We start from the raw sequence: 20,425 nt of genomic DNA, 5'->3' as shown, positions 1-20,425 counted from the left end.
AGGCAGAGTGCTTGGAATCGTGTGAGATGGTGCTCTGGCATGAGCTGAGCCTGTCTGCAGCTTAAGGAACCAAGTCCTAATAGCTGTTCCATGATATCGCATACCATATACTCTTAAGTGCATTATAATCCTCGCGGTTAAATGCTATCTTTGGTATTGCTTTATCAAAACATGTCGAGTAAGGTGTCATACGAATTGGAATACTAACCCCTCGCCAATTCTGGCGACGGGGTTAGCATTCCACCCTTCTAGAGGGACAAGACATGTATGTAACTGTGAACCCCGGTTAAAGTTAACTGAAGCCTCAGCTCCACAAAATGGATGCTGCCACCACAGACACGAGTCTGACCCCCTGCAGCTAGGAGTCCTCCCAGTGAGGGGAGCCTGGACAAAGGGTTTCCTGTCAGGGGCGGTGCTAGCACCGTCCCAGACATGGTTTTGTGTATCCTGGGTAGGCAGGGCTTTTCAGGAAGGTGACTGCTGAGTGGCACCCCGGTGCTCACTACGCATAGGCCAGTCAGAACCAGTTCCAGGGGCACACCAGCCCCTGGCCTGGGGAAGTCCGGCAGGGGAGAGGGGTGTAACCACCCCCTCCTGGTCCCACCCATAGGCAGGACCTAGTCACCGGGTCAGCCCCCTTTTTTAGTATAAAGATAGGAGCGGGCCCCCTGTTCAAATTAGATCATCTTTGGAATCAAGATACCACTTTCTTCGAAAGGACTTCACGATTTCTTCTTCAAGATTCTCCCTTGTGGCTAAGGAGTAGTCACCCTGCATCCGCAGGCACCATCCTAAAGAACACTGCGGTCTGCTGCAAGTCCTTCATCACGAATCCGACGACCCAGCTCGACGAGACCCGGCTTCCCTGGCACCTCTGACCTCTACTCACCTCTACAGCCAAGCTGAGAACCGTGAGTGCGACGAGACCTCAAGGGACCGACGATCGCCAAGACTGCACGACATCTTTACTGCAAGCCCACCGTGTCCTCCACTGGTGAGTGCTTTGGGGTCCGAGAAGCCCCGACCCTGCGCAGCTCCAGCACCCAAGGCCAGCCTCCCTGCATCTCCACGATCGGCGTGGGGCCCTTCTGCTGTTTGCTGTGCACCGCGTTGTTTGGCTACTAGCCGGCTGGCTTGTGGCCTTCTGAACGACGTCCGACGACATCTCTTCTGCTGGTCTGGTTGCTCCAGGCTGGCCCTTGCTTCCTTTTTCAAGAGAGGCACCCCGGACCCTCCTGGTCCACTCCAGACGCCATTTTAGGTCCACCGCGTGGGCTTGAATTTGCCAAGGCTTTGTTGCCCAATCCTGGGTCCAGCGACGCCGACAGCTTCTATCTTCGTGGGACAGCTCGATCCTCCATCCTGGTCGCCGACAACGCCTCCTGGTCCGTGAGATCTTCGAGCTCCAGCGTCACCCACTCACCTTGTCGAGGTGGCTACCATCCGGTGCCCTCCTGGTGCCCACTGACTACTGGCTAGTAGTCTCGAACTTGGTCCCCTCTGCTTTCAGGTGTCATCTATCTTCGAGATCCAGGCTTGGATCCAACTGAACTTTCTTCACTGGTCACCGGCCAGCATCTCTTCTTCCGGCTCCTGGTCCGTCTACGAGGATTCCCGACGTCTTTTCAGACCTATGCAGCTGCAGCCCCTGGGCTAGGTAACTTCGGCATTTCGGTGCCCCAGCATAGCCTCACTATCCAAGGGTCAGAATCTACTTTCGTTTTCTCCCTACCAGGTCGGGTTCGCCCGAGAACACTAACTTTCTATTTCCTAGCTACCATAGACTTTTGTCCGCATCTCGCGTGAGAGTGCACACACTGCACCCGAGTCCCCTAGGCCTCCTAGTCGTAATCTAACGATTCCCTAGTCAAGTCCTAGCGATTCCAAAAGCTATTAGTACTGTACTTACCTGCTAGGAATTTCACATTCCACTTTTAGAGTATATGGTTTTCCGTGCCCCTCGGGCATTTGTATATACTGTGCTAACTTAAGTATTTTTGTAAGAGTTTTGGTTTGTGCTTAGTACCCTGTCCTCATAAAGAGTACAGGGCTGTTGTGATCTTTAATAAATAACTGTTTATTTTCATAACACTTGTGTGGTGTCCTTTCACTGGGTATTCAAGGGGTATATGTGTGGTAAACAGCTGGCTTAACACGCCCTCTCGAGTCTTTAGCCTTAGACTGCTCGTATCCATGCTACTAGGATAGCTGGTCTATAAGGTTGACTTACAACCAATCATCAATAAGGGTTGCTGGACTGATACATAGTGGGCACTAGAATAGTGACCACTGCATATCAGGCCACCTTCTCACAGTCATCCACCCGGAACTGGCGTGTGCGATCCATATAGAATGAAAGCGCACCTTTTGGGTCCAGACGATGGAGCAGCTCTTCATCCTTTGAGGGATGAGGAGGCGGAAAGAAGGAGGGCAAGGTGAAGGACTGCCCAATGTGGAAAGCAGAGACTACCTTGGGCAGGAAAGATGGTCTTGTACGCAACACCACCTTGTCCGGATGTACAGACAGGAAAGGAGGTTTGCAAGATAGAGCCTGGAGCTCACTCACTCTCCTGGCAGAGGTGATGGCAACCAGGAAAGCGGTCTTCAAAGTGAGAAGACTGAGAGGACAAGAATGAAGTGGCTCAAAGGGAGCGCACATCAGGAAAGTAATAACCAGGTTCAAGTCCCACTGACGCATCACAAAGGGAACAGGTGGAAACATGTGTGTGATGCCCTTCAGAAAACAAGTGACAATAGGGGACTTGAACAAGGAAGGTTGATCAGGCAGCCTTAGAAAGACCGAAAGGGCAGAAAGGTAGCCCTTGAGAGTGCCCAGAGCAGAGCCCTGCTAGGCAAGAGAAAGAAGGAAGAGAAGAACCTCAGAAAGAGGGGCAGAAAGAGGATCCACAGCCTTTGCTGTGCACCATGCCACAAATCTGTTTCACCGGCAGGCATATACAGACTTTGTGGAGGGACGCCTGGCTGCCAGAATAACATTACAGACTTCAGGAGGCAAGTCAAATGGCCTCAACTGTTGCCGCTTAATCTCCAAGCATGGAGGTGGAGACTGGACAGGTTCGGGTGGAGGACCGTCCCCTGCTGCTGCGACAGAAGGTCCTCCTGAAGAGGCAGACTGATCGGGGGAACGACTGACGAATTGAGCAGCTCGGGATACCAGTACCTTCGAGCCTAGTCCGGCGCCACAAGGATGACATGGGCCCGGTCGCGCTCGATTTTATTCAGCACTCTGGGCAGAAGTGGTATAGGCGGAAAGGCGTATAACAGACCGCAACTCCACTCGCGACGAAATGCGTCGCCGAGCGAGTGCCGCTTTGGAAACTCCAACGCGCAGAACTGAAGACATTGCGCGTTCTCTTTGGTGGCGAATAGATCTAACCAAGGCTCTCCCCATTGCAGAAAGATGCCTTGCGCCACGTCCAAGTTCAGACGCCATTCGTGATCCATTGAGCACCGTAAAGCTGAGTTCGTCCGCCCTGGCGTTCAGAGAACCTGCCAGGTGGTGAACCACCAGAGTCACGCCCTGATGTTCCAGCCACTGCCAGACGCGCAGAGCCTCCTGACAGAGGGTCCATGACCCCACACCGCCCTGTTTGTTGCAGTACCACATGGCAGTGGTGTTGTCCGTGAACACCTGCACTGCACTCCCTCGGACAGAGGGGAGGAATGCCTTCAGTGCCAGATGAATCGCCCGCAGTTCCAGAAGGTTGATATGGAGCCGGGACTCCGCTGGAGACCAGAGGCCTCTGATCTCCACCTCTCCCAAGTGGCCTCCCCAGCCCTGGAGGGTCGCATCCGTCACAACCACGTGCTCCGGTTAGGGAATGGAGAGGGATCTGCCGTTGACCCAATCGTGGTCCGTGAGCCACCACTGCAGTTGTCTCGCAGTGCCCTCCGAGATCACGACATGGTCGGACAGGTAGCCCTGATGCTGGGCCCACTGAAACTTCAGGTCCCACTGCAGAGCCCGCATCCGCCACCAGGCGTGATGCACCAGAAGGATGCAGGAAGCCGTCAGCCCCAGAAGCCGCAGCGCCAACCTGACGAAACCCAGGATAAAGGCTGAAAGATCGGAATCCGAGCCTGAATATCCCGGACTCGCTGCTCGGGAGGATAGACCCGAAACTGCGCTGAGTCGAGAACAGCTCCGATGAAGAGGAGCTTTTGGGAGGGACACAGGTGTGATTTCGGCACGTTGATGGAGAACCCCAGCTGGTGCAGGAGATCCGCCGTCATCTGGAGGTGGCTGACGACTGTCTGGGGCGAGCCCGCCTTCAACAGCCAGTCGTCGAGGTAGGGGAAGACTGAAACCACTAACCTGCGCAGATGAGCTGCGACCACCGCCATCACTTTCGTGAACACCCGTGGGGTGCTGGTAAGGCCAAAGGGGAGCACAGTGAACTGAAAGTGCTCGTGGCCTACCGTGAACCGTAGGTAACGCCGGTGGGCCGGCAGGGCGGGGATGTGAAAGTAAGCGTCCTGCAAGTCCAACGACACCATCCAGTCTTGCGGGTCTAGGGCAGCCAAGACCTGAGCCAAAGTCAACATCTTGAACTTCTCCTTCCGGAGGAAGCCGTTGACGTTCCGTAGGTCCAAGATAGGGCGTAGGCCCCCTTTGCCCTTCTTGGGTACCAAAAAGTAGTGGGAGTAACAACCACACCCTACTTCTGGCCCAGGAATGCGCTCGAAGGCCCCCCTTGGCCAAAAGGGCCGTAACTTCCTCCTGCAGAAGTCGCAAGTGGTCCCCCAACACGCGGCGGTACTGCGGTGGCATGGCTGTAGGGGTCGTCTCGAAGGGGAGGGAGTAGCCCCTCCGGACGATTTGCAGCACCCACCTGTCCGATGTGACAGGTGCGCCAGTGGGAGAGGTGATGGCGAACCCTGCCACCCACGGGCGTCACATGGGCCTGAAAACTCGGACTAGGAAGGGTTTGAGGCAGATGGGGCGGGTGCGGACTGGCCTCGCCGTTGTCCCCGACCGCCTGCCCCGGCGGTTTCCATGGCCGCCACCGCGCTGAAGATTCTGTTGAGGCAGCGTGTGGCTGGCAGCACGTGTGTTGGCGCCCCTTCCTTGGCCACGAAAGGAGCGAAAGGCACCCGACTGCTGGCGCGGGGCCGAGAGGCCTTGGGTCAAGGACTTGGCCGTAGCGCTGGAGTCCTTAAAGCGCTCAAGCGCGTGTTCTGCCTGGTCGCCAAACAGGCGACCGCCATCGAACGGCATGTCCAGAAGAGTGGTATCCAGTCTGCACCGGATAGAGTACCGTGCCGCAACTCGACCCTCCACTAGGGCGAGTTTGGCCCTGACCGCCTCAGGGCATTGTGGCAGCACGTCCGCAACCGTGTCCCACAGGCTGTGGGTGTAGCGGCCCAAGAGGCAGGCGGTATTGACTGACCGCAGTCCCAAACTCAGGGACGAGAACACCTTACCGAACTGCTCAAACCTCTTGGATTCCCCGTCGGGAGGAGCCGACGGGAATGCGGTCTGGGAGTTGGAGGCCTGGATAACCAGGCTCTCGGGGGTGGGGTGGGTCAACAGGAAGCAAGGGTCACCCGGAGCCGGGCGGTAGCGTCTGGCCACAGGCTGTCCTGAGGCGGGCTTGGACCAAGTGCCCAGCAGAACGTCACATAAGGCCTCATTGAACGGCAGCAGAGACTCGACCGAGCTTGCCTGCGGTTTGAGGACCTCGGTGAGGAGATTAGTCCTCACGGCCGCTGAGGGGAGCGTAAGGTTCAAGGCCTTTGCCGCCCGCATCAACACTACACTGTACACTGCCCCCTCCTCCGTAGCCACGGTAGGAGGGGAGACAAAACCAGTGTCTGGAGAGAGATCCAGGCCACTGGCTTCCCCAAGCTCCACTGTCCAGTCCGTTTGGTCCTGACACTCATGTGTCAGAGGGTCCTCAGACCCCTCCCAGTCCTCGTCGTCACCCAATTCCTGGTAGCCAGGATCAACAATCAGGGCCCGTTCATTAAAGTGGAATGTACCTACCGCCGTCTCATACGGCTCCCAACGGGGCCGTGTTGACGGCTGAACAGGAGCGATAGAAGGACTGGGGCCGGCGTCGACCGAAGTTGGCGCAGGTGGTGACAACCTCGGAGACGGCGCCGGCGAGGTCATAAGGTCGACGGGGCCTGCGGCACCGGGACTGAAGTCGCCGGCTGGGCCCGAAGGCGCCGCGGGGCCCGGTGGAGAAGAGAGCGACCTCATGGCCATGAGGTACTGCTCGATCTCCTCCCGCATCGCATCGTCCTCAGGGACCCGTAGGTATGCTGTGCTTGCGACTTTGGCGGAGCCGCGTGGGTGGTGCCACCCAAAACCCCGGCTGCGTCGGGCGAGGTCGGAGGAACGATGACGCCGCTCCGACCTCTCATGCCTCTTACCTGAGGAGGAACCAGAAGACCGGTGCCGACTTCCGGAGCTGCGAGGACTCAGACCCCGCGACCGGTCCCTCGACCTCCAGTGGGACTGAGACCTCGAACGGCGCGGGGCCGACTGCCGGAGCTCGAGCCGCTTGCGGGACCGCTCCTGCCTATCCTTAGACGTCAGGGCTCGACAGTCAGAGCAGGATCGGTCGTCGTGGTCGAGGCCTAGACACTGCAGACAATGGTGATGGGGGGCGGTATTCGACACCAGTCGACTACACTTCGAGCAGGGTTTGAACCCGGGCATCCCTACCGGCACCTGAAGAGTCGAAAGAGGATTGAAAATGATCAAAAAAGGTTTAGTCAAAAAGAGAGTAAGGGGTAGAGCGTCTAAGTACTTAGACGACGTCATTCTGGCGCAGACGACTGACGTCACGGAGCCAGAGACGACGCCTAACGTCACGCAGGGGTATTGCTACGCAAAAATTTCCGGATCGAGTCGGACGCCTGGGGATATTCTAAGGTAAAGAATCTAATACTAACTAACCTGTTTCTTTCAGATACTTAAAGACTTGCAGAATAGAGGTGGCATGTTTTGTAGAAGTGGGTAACTAACTTTAAACTGTTATTCGGAAACCCCAGTAAATATTTTTATGATCTTCAGAGTTGAAGAAACATGGTCAGGCAACAGCAGTCATGCATTATGCAGAGACTTTGCAACTCATTTTTGCACATACCACTTTATGAATCAGTAATTTGTTGTAGAAGACATAGGCTATCCTGAACCTCAGAAGAAATTCACTTCCATTAATTTGCATTTTAATGCTGCTTGGTGCGTACTGGACATGCATGTACATCAAAAGAAAACATTTACTTAAATATAACGTTGAAGACATTTAACTGGTATTATTATCCTACTTTAACAAGGATGCCAAAGTCCTTACCGAAAGGGACTGGAAGATGGGGTAGTACTTCGCCCCCCAATAGGTGGGGTTCCAGGCTTTGAGTGATCCATGCTGCTTCCATACGGTTTTAGATCCATATCAGTCATCTGGGAAAAGACAAAAACAGCCTGAAACGGACTGCTGCACATCATAAATGCAAGTTTTAGTTAAATATAAAGCCTGAGTAACACTATTTTCTGAGAACTCTATCACTGCCCTAAAGAGGGAGGGCACAGTCTAAATCTGAGCCCTGCAATTCAGCATTCATAACAAGGCATGCAGCATTCACAACGAGGCAGGGCTACCCCTGAGAGACAACCATATACTACATTATGAACAATATAATATGGTCCCGATAAGGGAAAGCATTGCCAGAGCCATCAAACAACTTTGCCTGAGGATTCAAAGCAACAAACAAAAACGGCAATATTACACAATTGCCTTTACAGTACAGAAATACAGCCCTATCAAAGATTACTGTTCTATGGTTAAACCAAAGCCAGCTATCAGGAACCATCCTTCGCCTCCACCAAGATGGCACGCAGGAGGCAAGAGAGGTGGCCTGCACTTAATAAATCTTTGATATAGGCCTTCAGATACTTCTAGGACCACAAACAAAAAACGCATGAGATCACAAGCCCTAGGCTTTTTGGCTTGTGGGCCAAGTGACTTCTTTCTAGCTGCCAGGGGTCGCGAAAAAAAGCATGCACGGTTAGAATTGTAACTGCTGTTGGCCATCATGAATCTCATGGGAAGTGGCAACTCCTGCAAGATCTTGTTTGGCTGGGTGAGATCTCTCTATAAAAGGGAACCACACCCAAGTTCAAGCACTTGTCAATACATTTTCTTGCTTTCAGGGAAGTTAGAACAGAGCTTTTTCAAGTACACATAGATATTAAGTGACTAATTCAATGTGCAGTTTGGAGCTTTGTGTTCCTAATCTGATGTTCACTTGACTGCGCTTTGTAGCTTATCCAAGGCATTGCTTGAGTGTGTTTTTAAGCTATTAAGATTAGGAAAGAAAGACACCTTTCATCATCACCCAATATCTATAGGAATTTAAGGCCTACTGCAGCAAGGCACGGTTGAGAGTTATATGAAGAAATTCTTGTGGAGTCAAAGCAAGAATAAAAACAAGTAAGAAAGAGTCCCGGCATAAGTCATCTATCGTTTTAGGCAGGTCATTGCCTGAATAAAGGATATTTTGGACCATAGAAAAGCCTTTGTGGAAAGGTAACAAGTAATCTTGCCCTGGAATTAACCATTCCTTGTGGGTATTATGAGAAACTAGATCTATGAAGTGGACAAGAGTGTGACCAAAGGGGGGAATGTATAGAAGGTATGAAGAGTTATATGTGAGAGATGTGTTAACAGAATTGTTCCTTACAATGTCTTTGATGATGTAGATTTCCTACAAGTCTACTACTACTTCTAATCTGCTGGATGAGATGTCCCAGATTAAATATTCTACTGCTCATCAAAGCAGACTTCCTTCCCCAGGTAGGAGCCTCTTCTTCAAAGAGTTGGTCTTTGAAATCTTGAGAGAATACTTAAGGACTGGTTATTCCATATGATGCATGAGGCCAGGAGACTAAGTAGCTTCAGAGCCATCCTGAGACCCAGGACCAATCCTAAAAACATTGGAATCTTCATAAGCCACTGTGTCCAGTACTGCCCTCATGAATGACATCCGCTTTGTGCGAAGTCGAGTAAGACTTTGGCTTATTGATTGAAAATCTCAATGATCTCAAGAGGCTGGCCATTAAATGGAGTTGGTCCATGGCACATAGGAAAGTGCCAATCTTTTCATGGTTATCTCCCCTAGCTTTTTGCCGGATAACTGATGTTAGCTTGACTGAGTTTGCCCAGGGTCCCTGCCAATCAGGTGCCCAGGGCATGTGTTCTTACCCAAAACTGTACCTTTGTTCCCACAATTGACACCTCTGGGCCATATGCAAGTCCCTTGTAAAACGTATCCCTGGTGTCAAGGGCCTTGTGACCAGAGAGGACCTCTCAGGCCTGAAGAACAAGTTAATTACCTTCGGTAACGCTTTTTCTGGTAGATACAGTATCTGCCTGTGGATTCCTCACCTTGTGAATATCCCCCTGCATCAGCAACGTTCGGAAAATTCTTTTGTAGCACGCCGGCGTGGACGACGTCATAGGAGCACGGCATCGCGTGCGACTCAGACTGACGTCACCGACTCCTTATTAGGCCTACGTCGGCGTGATGACATCAATTCCGCCCTTTTTTCCGTGCCATCGAGGCACCCGGACGGACCAATTAAAGTAGATATGCACATATACAGTGTACATAGTACATACAATTCAAAATTACACACACAGTGCGTAGCCAAGGTATAAATGACCATATATATATATATATATATATATATATATAAAATACATGTATAGAAGATTGGATGGGAGGCGGGTGGGTCAGTGAGGAATCCACAGGCAGATACTGTATCTACCAGAAAAAGCGTTACCAAAGGTAAGTAACTTGTTCTTCTGATAGATACATCTGCCAGTGGATTCCTCACCTTGTGAATAGAGTCCCACAGCAGTCCCCACTCCCGGAGGAGGGTGTCCACTCTCCTATACCAGAAAATCCTGGAGGGCAGAGCGCGCAAAGTAGCCGTCCCTCCTCACATCGGCATCTAAGCAGTAATGCTTCGCGAAAAAGTGTGGAGAGAGGCCCAAGTCGCGGCTCTGCAAATATCCTCGACAGGTACACCTCTAGACAAAGCAGATGTGGAAGACTTTGCTCTAGTAGAATGAGCTCTTATACCCTCAGGAGGTTTCTTACCAGCCAGGGCGTAGCAGATCTTGATGCATAGAATTATCCATCTCGAAAGCGTGCGCTTGTGCACAGCTCTTCCTTTTCTGCAACCAGCGAATCCAACAAACAGCTGGTCATCAAGTCGATAGTCCTTAGTCCTATCAAGATAAAAGCTCACCGCCCTCTTAGGGTCCAAACGGTGAAGCCGTTCCTCCTCCTTGGAAGGGTGAGGGGGAGGATAGAAGGTTGGAAGGGTAATGGACTGCCCCAGATGGAAGGGGAGTTACCACCTTAGGCAGAAAAGCAGCCCTGGTCCTAAGAACCATTCGTTCAGCATGAATGGTCAAGAATGGGGGCTTTGAACGAAGAGCTTGAAGCTCACTTACCCTCCTTGCCGAGATAAATGCAACCAGGAAGACCGTCTTAAAAGACAACAACCTCAAGGGACAATTATGCAGAGGTTCGAAAGGAGAACCCATTAGATAAGTAAGCACCAGATTCAAGTCCCATTGAGGCACAATAAAGGGAGTAGGCGGAAACTTACTTGTAATCCCCTTCAGAAATCTCAAAACAATAGGAGATTTAAACAAGGACGGCTGATCCGGCAGGCAGAGAAAAGCAGACCACGCCGAAAGATAGCCCTTAACTGTTGCCACAGCAAACCCTTGCCGCGCTAAAGAAAGTGCAAAAAGAAGTATATCTGACAAACAAGCCCTCAAAGGACCGATGGACTTCTCTCCGCACCAAACGGACCATCTATAAGAATTAATGGATTTAGTGGAGTCACGCCTGGCCGATAAAATGACATCCACCACATCGTGCGGGAGAGAAAAGTTATTCAGGTTGCCCCGTTCAATCTCCAGGCATGAAGGTGTAAAGTCTGGAGGTGGGGGTGTAAAACCAGCCCCTCCATCTGAGAGAGGAGATCTGCCCTGTGAGGGAGACGGAGCGGCGGGCACAAGGAGAGGTGGAGAAGATCTGTGTACAACACCCTTCTTGGCCAATCCGGGGCGATCAATATAACTTGGGCCTGGTCTTGGTGAATCTTCCTCAGAACTCGAGGAATCAAGGGTATGGGAGGAAACGCGTAAAGGAGTCTTGAGTCCCAACTCAACTGAAACGCATCCCCCAAAGCTCCCTGCATCGGATACTGGAGACTGCAGAACGGGCAGTGAGCATTCTCGCGATTGGCAAACAGGTCCACCTGAGGAATTCCCCACGTCCGAAAGACGTGACCAACTACCTCCGGATGGAGCCTCCACTCGTGGTCGGCTGAGAACTGCCGACTGAGACGGTCTGCACGCACGTTCAGAACTCCGGCCAGATGATTTGCCATCAGACAAATCTGATGGTCCTGAACCCAGGACCAGAGACGCAGAGCCTCTCTGCAGAGACACTGCAACCCTACTCCCGGTTTGACATATCACATCGCGGTGGTGTTGTCCGTCAGGACTTGAACCGACCGACAGCTAAGGGAAGGGAGGAAGGCCTTGAGTTCCAAACGTATCGCCTGCGATTCCAGAAGGTTGGTGTGAAGCAACCTTTCCTCTGGAGACCAAAGACCCTTGACCTCCAGATCCCTCAGATGAGCACCCCACCCTAGAGTGGATGCATCCGTTATCACTGTGGCCACAGCTGGAGGCAGTTGAAAGGGCTTCCCTTGAGACAGGTTGCCTTCCACTCCCCACCAAGTCAGATCCGCTGCAGTTTCTCTGGAGATCCTCACAGACTCCCTGAGATCTCCGTTGTGTTGATACCACTGCCTGCGGAGGTACCACTGGAGTGCCCTCATGTGCCAGCGTGCATTGTTGACCAACAGAATGCAGGAAGCCATCAGACCGAGCAGGCGAAGGACCTTCAGGACTGGAACGACCGCTCCATTGAAAAATAAAGGAATCAACTCCTGTATGTCGCGAATCCTTTGAGGAGGAGGGAATGAACGACACACAGTTGTGTCCAGTACCGCACCTAGGAACAGATTGCGCTGGGAGGGCACCAGGTGAGATTTGGTTACATTTATTGAAAAACCCAACCTATGTAACAACAGAGTTGTATCTTGCAGATGATGGAGCACTATCTCAGGAGACACTGCTTTGATCAGCCAGTCGTCCAGATAAGGGAATACCAGAATCCCTGATCTTCTGAGATGCGCCGCCACCACTGCCATCACCTTGGTGAAGACTCGAGGCGCAGTAGTAAGACCAAACGGAAGGACCGTAAACTGGTAGTGTTGCGAACCCACCGTAAAACGGAGATACTTCCAGTGAGACCTCAGGATTGGGATGTGAAAATACGCATCCTGCAAGTCGATCGACACCATCCAGTCCTCTTCCAGCAGCGCCTGAAGAACCTGTGCAAGGGGGAGCATCTTGACCTTCTCCTGCTTCAGGTAAAGGTTCAAGATCATGAGTTCCAGGATTGGACGAAGCCTGCCATCCTTCTTAGGGATCAGGAAATACCGGGAGTAGCACCCCTGACCCCTTTCCTGCTCTGGAACCACCTCTATAGCACCCTTTTTGAACAGTACCTGTACCTCTTCCTGAAGGAGCAACAGGTGGTCCTCCGAGCAAAAATCCCTGGCAAGGAGGGTAATTGGGAGGGAATTCCCGAAAGGGAAGAGCATACCCATTCTCTACGAGATTGAGAACCCAAACATCTGATGTAACCGATTCCCAATCCCGTAGAAAATAAGTAAGCCGACACCCTAAAGGACCCACATGATCCGGAATGGCGGATCTAGGGCTTCTTTGCTGTTGTCGGTGGGGGGTGGGTATTAGAGGAGGAAGTAGAAGAGGAGGCGGCTTGACGTCCACTGTAGGACTTGTACAAAGTATTTTGTTGCTGCTGCGGTTGGTTCTGCTTATAGGTACGAAAAGTAGACCTTCCAAAACCTCTGTACTTCTTGGTGAAAGAGCCTTTAGTCTGCAGACGCTGTGAGAAGTTGGCCTGATATACGATGCTCACTAGTTCTAGTGATAACCTTGCATCAGTCCAAACAACCCTTATGGTGATTGGTTGTAAGTCAACCTTATAGACCAGCTATCCTAATGGTAGCCTGGACAAAGCAGTCTTAGGCTAAACTCTTTTGGCATGTGAAGCCAAATGAAAGGACACCACACAGGTAGTTATGAGAATAAACAAGATATTTATTAACTAACATACACCTCTGAACTCTTTATGAGGTCAGAGGGCTAAGCACATGACAAGACTCTTAAGAAAAATACGTTAAGTTGCACGAGTTACAATGTTGCCCTAGGGGCGCAAAAAAACATATACTAAACAAGTGGTATAAGGAAGTCGATAGAAGGAATGGAGCTGTCCAGAGGCTGTAGGATCACTGGGACTACGCTATCCTAACTTTAAGTAAGTAATAGGAGGCCCACGGAACGGGTGTGGAGAGTGTGAACTCGCACGCGAGATGCGCAACAACGTCTATGGACAGTACAGTTCAGGAAAAAGGTGAGTACGGACAATCCTGACTAGTTAGGACTAAAACGACTGTGAATCATGACACTAGGAGAGTCAATCTACCCTTGAGCACCGAAATGCTCTTGTTACCTCACCCATGGGCTGCGGGTGCATAGATGCAAAGTCGTGTCAGGTTTCTGCGTTGAAGTCTATGGAGCCTGAAAGAAAAGATGCTGCAGGCGACCAGGAGGAAGATGTCTGGTGTGATCCAAGGGTGGATCAGGGAAGCTGAAGACCTGAAAGCAGACGGGACAATGTTCAAAGTCACTAGCCAGTGACTGGAGTGGAACCAGGAAGGAAACAGAGGCTGTCGTCGCGATCAGGTGAAGAGTGGACGCTTGACTCTGCAGCCATGTGGACCAGGTGGTGTCTTCGACGACCAGGATGGAGGCACGAGCTGTCCCAAGCAGGCTCACGCTGTTGGCAGTGTTGGATCCGGATTCGGCGTCAACAGGCCTTGGCAAAGGCAACCCACGCGGCGAGTGGAATCAGCATCTGGTGTGGACCAGGAGGGTCTGGGGTACTTCTCCTTTGCAGGGAAGCAAGGGCCAGTCAGGAGCAACCAGACCAGTGGTGTTGATGTCGTGGATCGTTGTCTAGGAGGCCACTAGCCAGCCGGCAAGTGACCAGACAACGCGTCGAGCAGCAATCAAGCAAAAGGGCCCCATGCAGATCTCGTGGATGCTGGGGGGCTGATCTTCTGTGCAGGAGCTGTTCGGGGCTGGGGCTTCTCAATCCCCAAAGCACTTCGTCGAGGATGCCTCTGAAGTCGTGCTGGAAGTGAAGTGCAGTTTCTCCAAGATGGCCGGTCCCACGTGTCTCGTCGCACCCACAGATCTCAGCTGTGCTGCAGATGTAGGTAGAGGTCGGAGAGGTCTGGGAATCCAGGTCTCGTCGGGCTCTGAAGTCTGGATCCTCGAGGGAAGATAACAAAGTGAAGCCGCTGGAACGCTTAATGGTGCCTGCTTGTGCAGGGTGGTCACTCCTTGGCTACAAGGAGATTTCTTCAGTCTTCTGTAGCAGAATGTCGAAGTCCAGAGTTTCTTCTTGTAAAGTTTCAAGTCAGGATTAATCGGATTTGGAATGGGACCAGCTCCTACCTTTATCCTGCTAAAGGGGGCTGTACTATCACTAGGTCCTTCCTATGGGTGGGACCAGGAAGGGGGGTGGTTACACCCCCTATCCTTTGTCCGGTTTCGCGCTGGGGCTGGAGTGCCCCAGCAACTGGTTTGAACCGGTGTATGCACAGAGGCACCTTGTGTGCCCCAGGCATGTCTCATTCCTTTCAGGCCTGTCCTACCTAATACACAAAACCCTGTCTGGCGTGGTGCTAGCACCTCCCAAGGCAGGAAACCCTTTGTCCAGGCCTCCCTCGCTGGAAGGACTCCCAGCAGCAGGAGGTCAGACTTGCGTCTGGTGGCAGCAACCATTTTGTGATGCTGAGGCTAGAGAGTTTAACTTTACCCGGGGTTCACAGTTACTTTCATGCCGTGCCCCTCTAGAAGGGTGGAATGCTACCCCCGTCGCCAGAATTGGCGAGGGGGTAGTATTCCAATTCGTATGACACCTTACTCAACATGTTTTGATAATGCTATGCCAAAGTTAGCAATAACAGCAAGGATTATAACGCACTTAAGAGTATATGGTATAGCGTTATCATGGAAACAGACAAAGGACTTGGTTCCGAAAGCTGCAGACAGGCTCAGCTCATGCTAGAGCCCCATTTCACATAATTCCAAGCACTCTGCCTCCAGGATTGTTAAGGCCTGCCATAGGAGTGACTTATAGGAGGATATGTATCCATTTTAGGTTTAGATATAGGTATACTATATCTAAAGCCAAGGGTGATTACACCACCTTGCCCCAGCTGATTGATCAGCCAGTATTGTCTGATTTGGATGGCCAGCCAGGGGTGGCATAATACATGCTGCAGCCCCTAGTAGACCTTGGGTTCACTTATGCCCTGGGTACCTATGGTACACTGTACAAGGACTTACAAGAGTGACCCAATACCAATTGGTAAATGCACCTAAAGTACATGGATGTCAATTTAGAGAGAGAACAGCTAGGCTGTGGGTCTGATTAGCAGGCCCACAGCCAGGGAAAGTCGTAAACCAGTGAAGCAAAAAACAAAAATCTGGGGTGACCATAGGATTGCAGACCCTACTCTCCTACAGACTCAAAGATCTTGCTGTCGCTGTGCTATCTTTAAACCTTTCCAAGGCAGCATCAGCTTTCTTTCCTAAAAGGCCTGTGCCATCAAAAGGCAAATCCATCAGAGCAGGCTGAACATCAGCTGAAAACTCGGAGGTCTTTAACCAAGCAGCTCTTCTAGTGGCAATTGAAGACCCCATGATCCTAGCCATTGAATCCGCCGTGTCCATACCACTTTGTATGACCCGACGAGCTGCATCCTGTGCGTCAGATACCACTTCACTAAAATTCTTCCTATCCTCCTAAGGAAGCTTAGATGACAGCTGATTCACTGTGTCCATCAAAGCATGAACATTTCTGCCTAGCAGACAAGTAGCATTCGTGGATTTTAGGGCCATACTACTTGACGAAAACACCTTTTTCGCAATTTGATCTTGCTTTTTAGAGTCTTTATCTCCAAGAACTTGGGGAAAAGCACCTGCCGATTTCTTTGAGCAAGCAGCCTGGACCACCAAACTCTCTGGCAGAGGATGAATAGACAAGAATTCAGGATCTCCAGGTGCCACCCTATAGTGTCTTGCAACTGATTTTGACACCGCAGGAGCAGTAAGAGGCCTCTTCCAGACTTCCAATATAGGTTCAGTTAGAGCCTCAGTAAATGGTAGAGTTGGCTCAACCACAGAGGACGGAGAATGGAGAACCTCTGTAAGGATGTTAGACTTGTACTCCACAGATGGTAAAGTCAAATTTAAGAGTTCTGCAGCTTTCTTAATCACCACATGATAAGGAGCTACATCATTTTAAGGAGTATCAGCTACAGCGGGCAACTCCCATTCCGGTGAAAGTTCCAAACCACTTGCATCCTGCAACTCTTCAAAGTAATCCTCCTGATCCTGAAGTTCGCCTTCTTCAACCTCGGGTTCCTCATAATTTCTCTCCTCTATAAGGCGCTGCGCTCTACGCGTCGACCACTCCATCCGAATCGATGTCGTCGGATCTGGTAACGACTCCGACGGAGTCGGGCCGGCGTCGAATGAGGAGCTGGAGCCGCCTTTGAATGAGAAGCTGGAACTGGCGTCGAACCTCAATTTTGATCCAGAGGTCGCTTCGGAGCCGGCGACGCCGTGTAAGGCGTCAATGACCTCTGTGGAGCCGAGCTATGCCACGGTGGAATCGGCGTCAGCATAAACGGCAAGAAAGGCGCCGGAGCATAAGCTTGAGGCACGCCCAGATTAAATGACAATGGACCCATGGGACCAACCGGTGCACCAGAGAGGTACATTGCTCTCGCATATACGCCATACATGGCGCTTAGAAAATGCGAAGGGTCCTGACCTGGACCAGGAAACTGAGGGTACGAACCCACTGATTGCCCCTGAAGAGGCTGTACCGGATTAGTCGACTCCTGTTCCTCAGGTTGGTGTAGCGGAGTCGCCAAACCTGAGGAGCCTCAACTTCCTCTTCATCGTGCACCGAAGACTGGTACAGCTCCGGAGACGGATTAGATTCTGGATTCGGTGTTGGCTCCCGAGACTGTAAAGGGGAGGGCTCACCTTCAGGCTTACGAGCTGGAGCGGAAGAAATCATGCCCTTATGATGTCTTCGAGAAGATGACTTCTTTTTCGAGTCCGACTCCCTGCCGTAATGATGTCTCGAACTGTGCTTCTTCCTCTTATGCTTCTTCGAGGAACCCGAAGCATGCCCCGAAGCATACTTCGAAGCCGACTCCAACCGAGACCTCGTCTTCGATCCTCTTGATCTTGACCTCGAAGTCCTCTTGGTATCCTTACCCTTAATTTTGGCAAAAAGGAGTTTCGCCTCTCGTTCTCAAAAGAGCCTTTGGGTTCATCTTCGAACAGGAACCACAACCCTTGACGTCGTGATCCGAGCCCAGACACCACAAACCGTTACCATGAGGATCAGTAATGGACATCATCCTGGCACACGAGTCGCATGGCTTAAATCCTGTCTTCTTCGATGACATCTTCGACGGAAGACAGTACTCCAAAAAGATACAGAACAAAAGTTCACAATAGTAACAAAGTTATTATCCGCACAATAGAAGATCCCAAGAAACCGTTAGCGTCGACGACGCGGAAAAAAGGGAACTGATGTCATCACGCCGACGTAGGCCTAATAAGGAGTCTGTGACGTCAGTCGGAGTCGCGCGCGATGCTGTGCTCTTATGACGTCGTCCACGCCGGCGTGCTACAAAAGAATTTTCCGAACGTTGCTGACGCAGGGGGATATTCACAAGGTGAGGAATCCACTGGCAGATGTATCTATCAGAAGCATGTATTATGACACCCTCAGAAACCCCTCACCTTAACACCCACACAGTGCAATTGCAGGCTGCATGTTTTGATGCAGACCGAACTGAAGAGTCAACATGGACACACCCCTGTGTGCCATGCTTACCAACACTACCTGAGTCATGGAGTGGTCAGCCCTGTAGCAGGCCTCACAGCTTTAAGGCAGGGTGCATCATACCACAGGTAAGGCCATAGCTGCATGAGCAATATGCCCCTACAGAGTGAGTCCATTCTTGGATACTAAGTGCAGTAAAGCAATTTTGAGTACATAGGCTGGGAGTTAGTCAACACAAACTCCACTATGGCTTTACTGATGAGTGAGAAGTTTGGTATCAAACTTCTCAGCATAATAAACCCACATTGATACCAGTGATGGATTTATTATAAAATGCACTCAGACAACATCTTCGAGATGCCCCCTGATAAACCATCAACTTCTATTGTATTGGCTGGTCCCTACCAGCCATCCACCGCCAGACAGGTTTCTGCACTCATGGAGTGATAGTCTTTGTGCTCTTGCATGTCAGAAACAAAACGTGCTTTGGGTGGAGGTGCTTCTCTCTTCCCCCTAGCAAGAACAGCAAAACTTGGCAGTGAGCATCAAAGGTTCTCACCTTGTGTTATGCTGATCTGGACAGCTCCAACTAGTGGAGATGCCCACCCCCTGTCCTAACCCCACTTTTGGCAGCAGGACAGGCTGGAAAATTAGTAAGCAGAGTAAGAGTCCACCTCACCCTAGCCCACCCCTCGGGTCCCCAGGAGCGGAGGTGAAAGCCTCACTTGAAAATTCTCCATCTTGCCTTGGAGAATATGGCCCAGTAGGTACAGGGATGCACCCCTCTTTCCAAAGGGTGTAGACACCCAAGCGAACAGTGCCCCCAACCTCAGTAACACCTGTTAAATGTAGTATTTAAGAGCTCCCCTGAACCTTGTTCAGAATTGATGACCTATGAAGAAGGACTGGAGAGCCATGCAGCAGTAGAGAAGACAACGACTGACTTGGCCCCAGCCTACTGGACGGTCTCCTCCTCCAGCTACTCTGCTCCAAGAAACCGACATGACCCACAGTGAGCAACCTCTAAGAACACCAGAGGACCTGTGCGGTCTTCAACAAAAACTCTTATCACCTGTGAACACTAGATTTGTCTAGCAAAGAAACCAGCAAGGACTTCGAATCCATGCATACTGGCAACACTTGCAGCACTCTGCTCCAGACGCCCATGGCTGGAGTTCAGGTGGCCCACCAATTCAGTGAAGCCTCCCCAGCGATCCCCGACCTGGGATCCAGCGTTGGACAGCCTCTCATGAACTCCCCCACAACACCTGCAGCCTCAATCTGAAGGTCCCCCGACAGGATCTGTGGAGGAAAACCCGATGCCTAAAGACACCCTTGCACCCACAGCCACCGGGCCTAGGTGGGTCCACCAGAGTGCTTCCCGGCATCCCCCACTATCCAACTTACCTTTCCAGTCCTGGGACTGCTTCAGCCAGCCTTAGGAACAGAGCCTGCAGCAGGTTTCCCCAACCAAGGATCTATATTGGTTTCAACAGGGCCCCAACACCTCCTTTGGACCAGGCTGCCCATGTGCAGCTGGTGGTGCAGTTTCAGTGCTATTTTTTGGCTTTGCCAGTGCAGACTTTAACCCCCCCAGGGCCTGTGTCCCTGACCTGCAGGTACTTACCTGTAACTAGTGCCTCTTCGAGGTGCCCCCAGCCTCCTTAAGATAACATTGGGCCCAAGCGATCCAAGCACCCGGCCGCCCCAGTGCTACTGGTGGTGCAGAACCTACCTTGGTCCGACCCTTGCCCAGTGTTGACCAAAAACCCATGTAGACCATCTCAGAACTATTTACATACCTGTATTTTCTCCCATAGGACGAAAAAAAAGTTACTTACCTGTAACTACAGTTATCCAGAATTGGTTTATTTTCTAGATTCACATGCCTGAATCATTTCCAGTCGCCGAGATGGGAGTCCCACGGTAAAATACAAAAGTAGTGCCATAAATATTAGATAGGCCAAAGGCTATATCTTAGTAGCCTATCTACGTCCTTATAGGAAAAGGACCAGAAGTCCGCTTCAACCAATCAGCACCCTCTAGAACACTCCCAACAGAAGCAGTTCTCCTCAGATTTTCCAAGCATAAGTGGGAAGTAAATATCCCTAAAATCACTGAGAACAGGTTCCATGGGGAGGAGGGTGGGTGCATGTGAATCTCTGAAAGGTACGAATACTGGAAAACTGTAGTTACAGGTAAGTAACTGGTTTTCTTATCCAGTATTGAGGTATCTTTCATAGATTCACATGCCCGAATCAGAATAGCAAGCAGTACCCCAATTTTATTGTCGTTTGCGGATGGTGGGAGACATGTAATTTAAAATTCC

General features: G+C 51.3%; 1 protein-coding gene across 3 annotated transcripts in view; it reads right to left on the bottom strand.

Moving 5' to 3' along the window:
* PRRC2C (proline rich coiled-coil 2C) overlaps nucleotides 1–20,425 on the bottom strand; it is a 1,200,196-nt gene that overhangs the window by 63,729 nt on the left and 1,116,042 nt on the right. For all 3 annotated transcript variants that reach the window (XM_086955980.1, XM_086955997.1, XM_086955989.1), the window contains exon 32: nucleotides 7,326–7,432. In XM_086955980.1, coding sequence (XP_086812106.1) covers nucleotides 7,326–7,432 — 107 coding nt within the window. The remainder of the gene's footprint in view (nucleotides 1–7,325; nucleotides 7,433–20,425) is intronic.

The sequence above is a fragment of the Lissotriton vulgaris genome, chromosome 1_1 (genome assembly GCF_964263255.1).
Source record: "Lissotriton vulgaris chromosome 1_1, aLisVul1.2, whole genome shotgun sequence".
In the NCBI taxonomy this organism is placed as follows: Eukaryota; Metazoa; Chordata; class Amphibia; order Caudata; family Salamandridae; genus Lissotriton; species Lissotriton vulgaris.
Note: the sequence above shows the minus strand (reverse complement) of the source record. Positions and strands in the feature narration are given on the sequence as shown.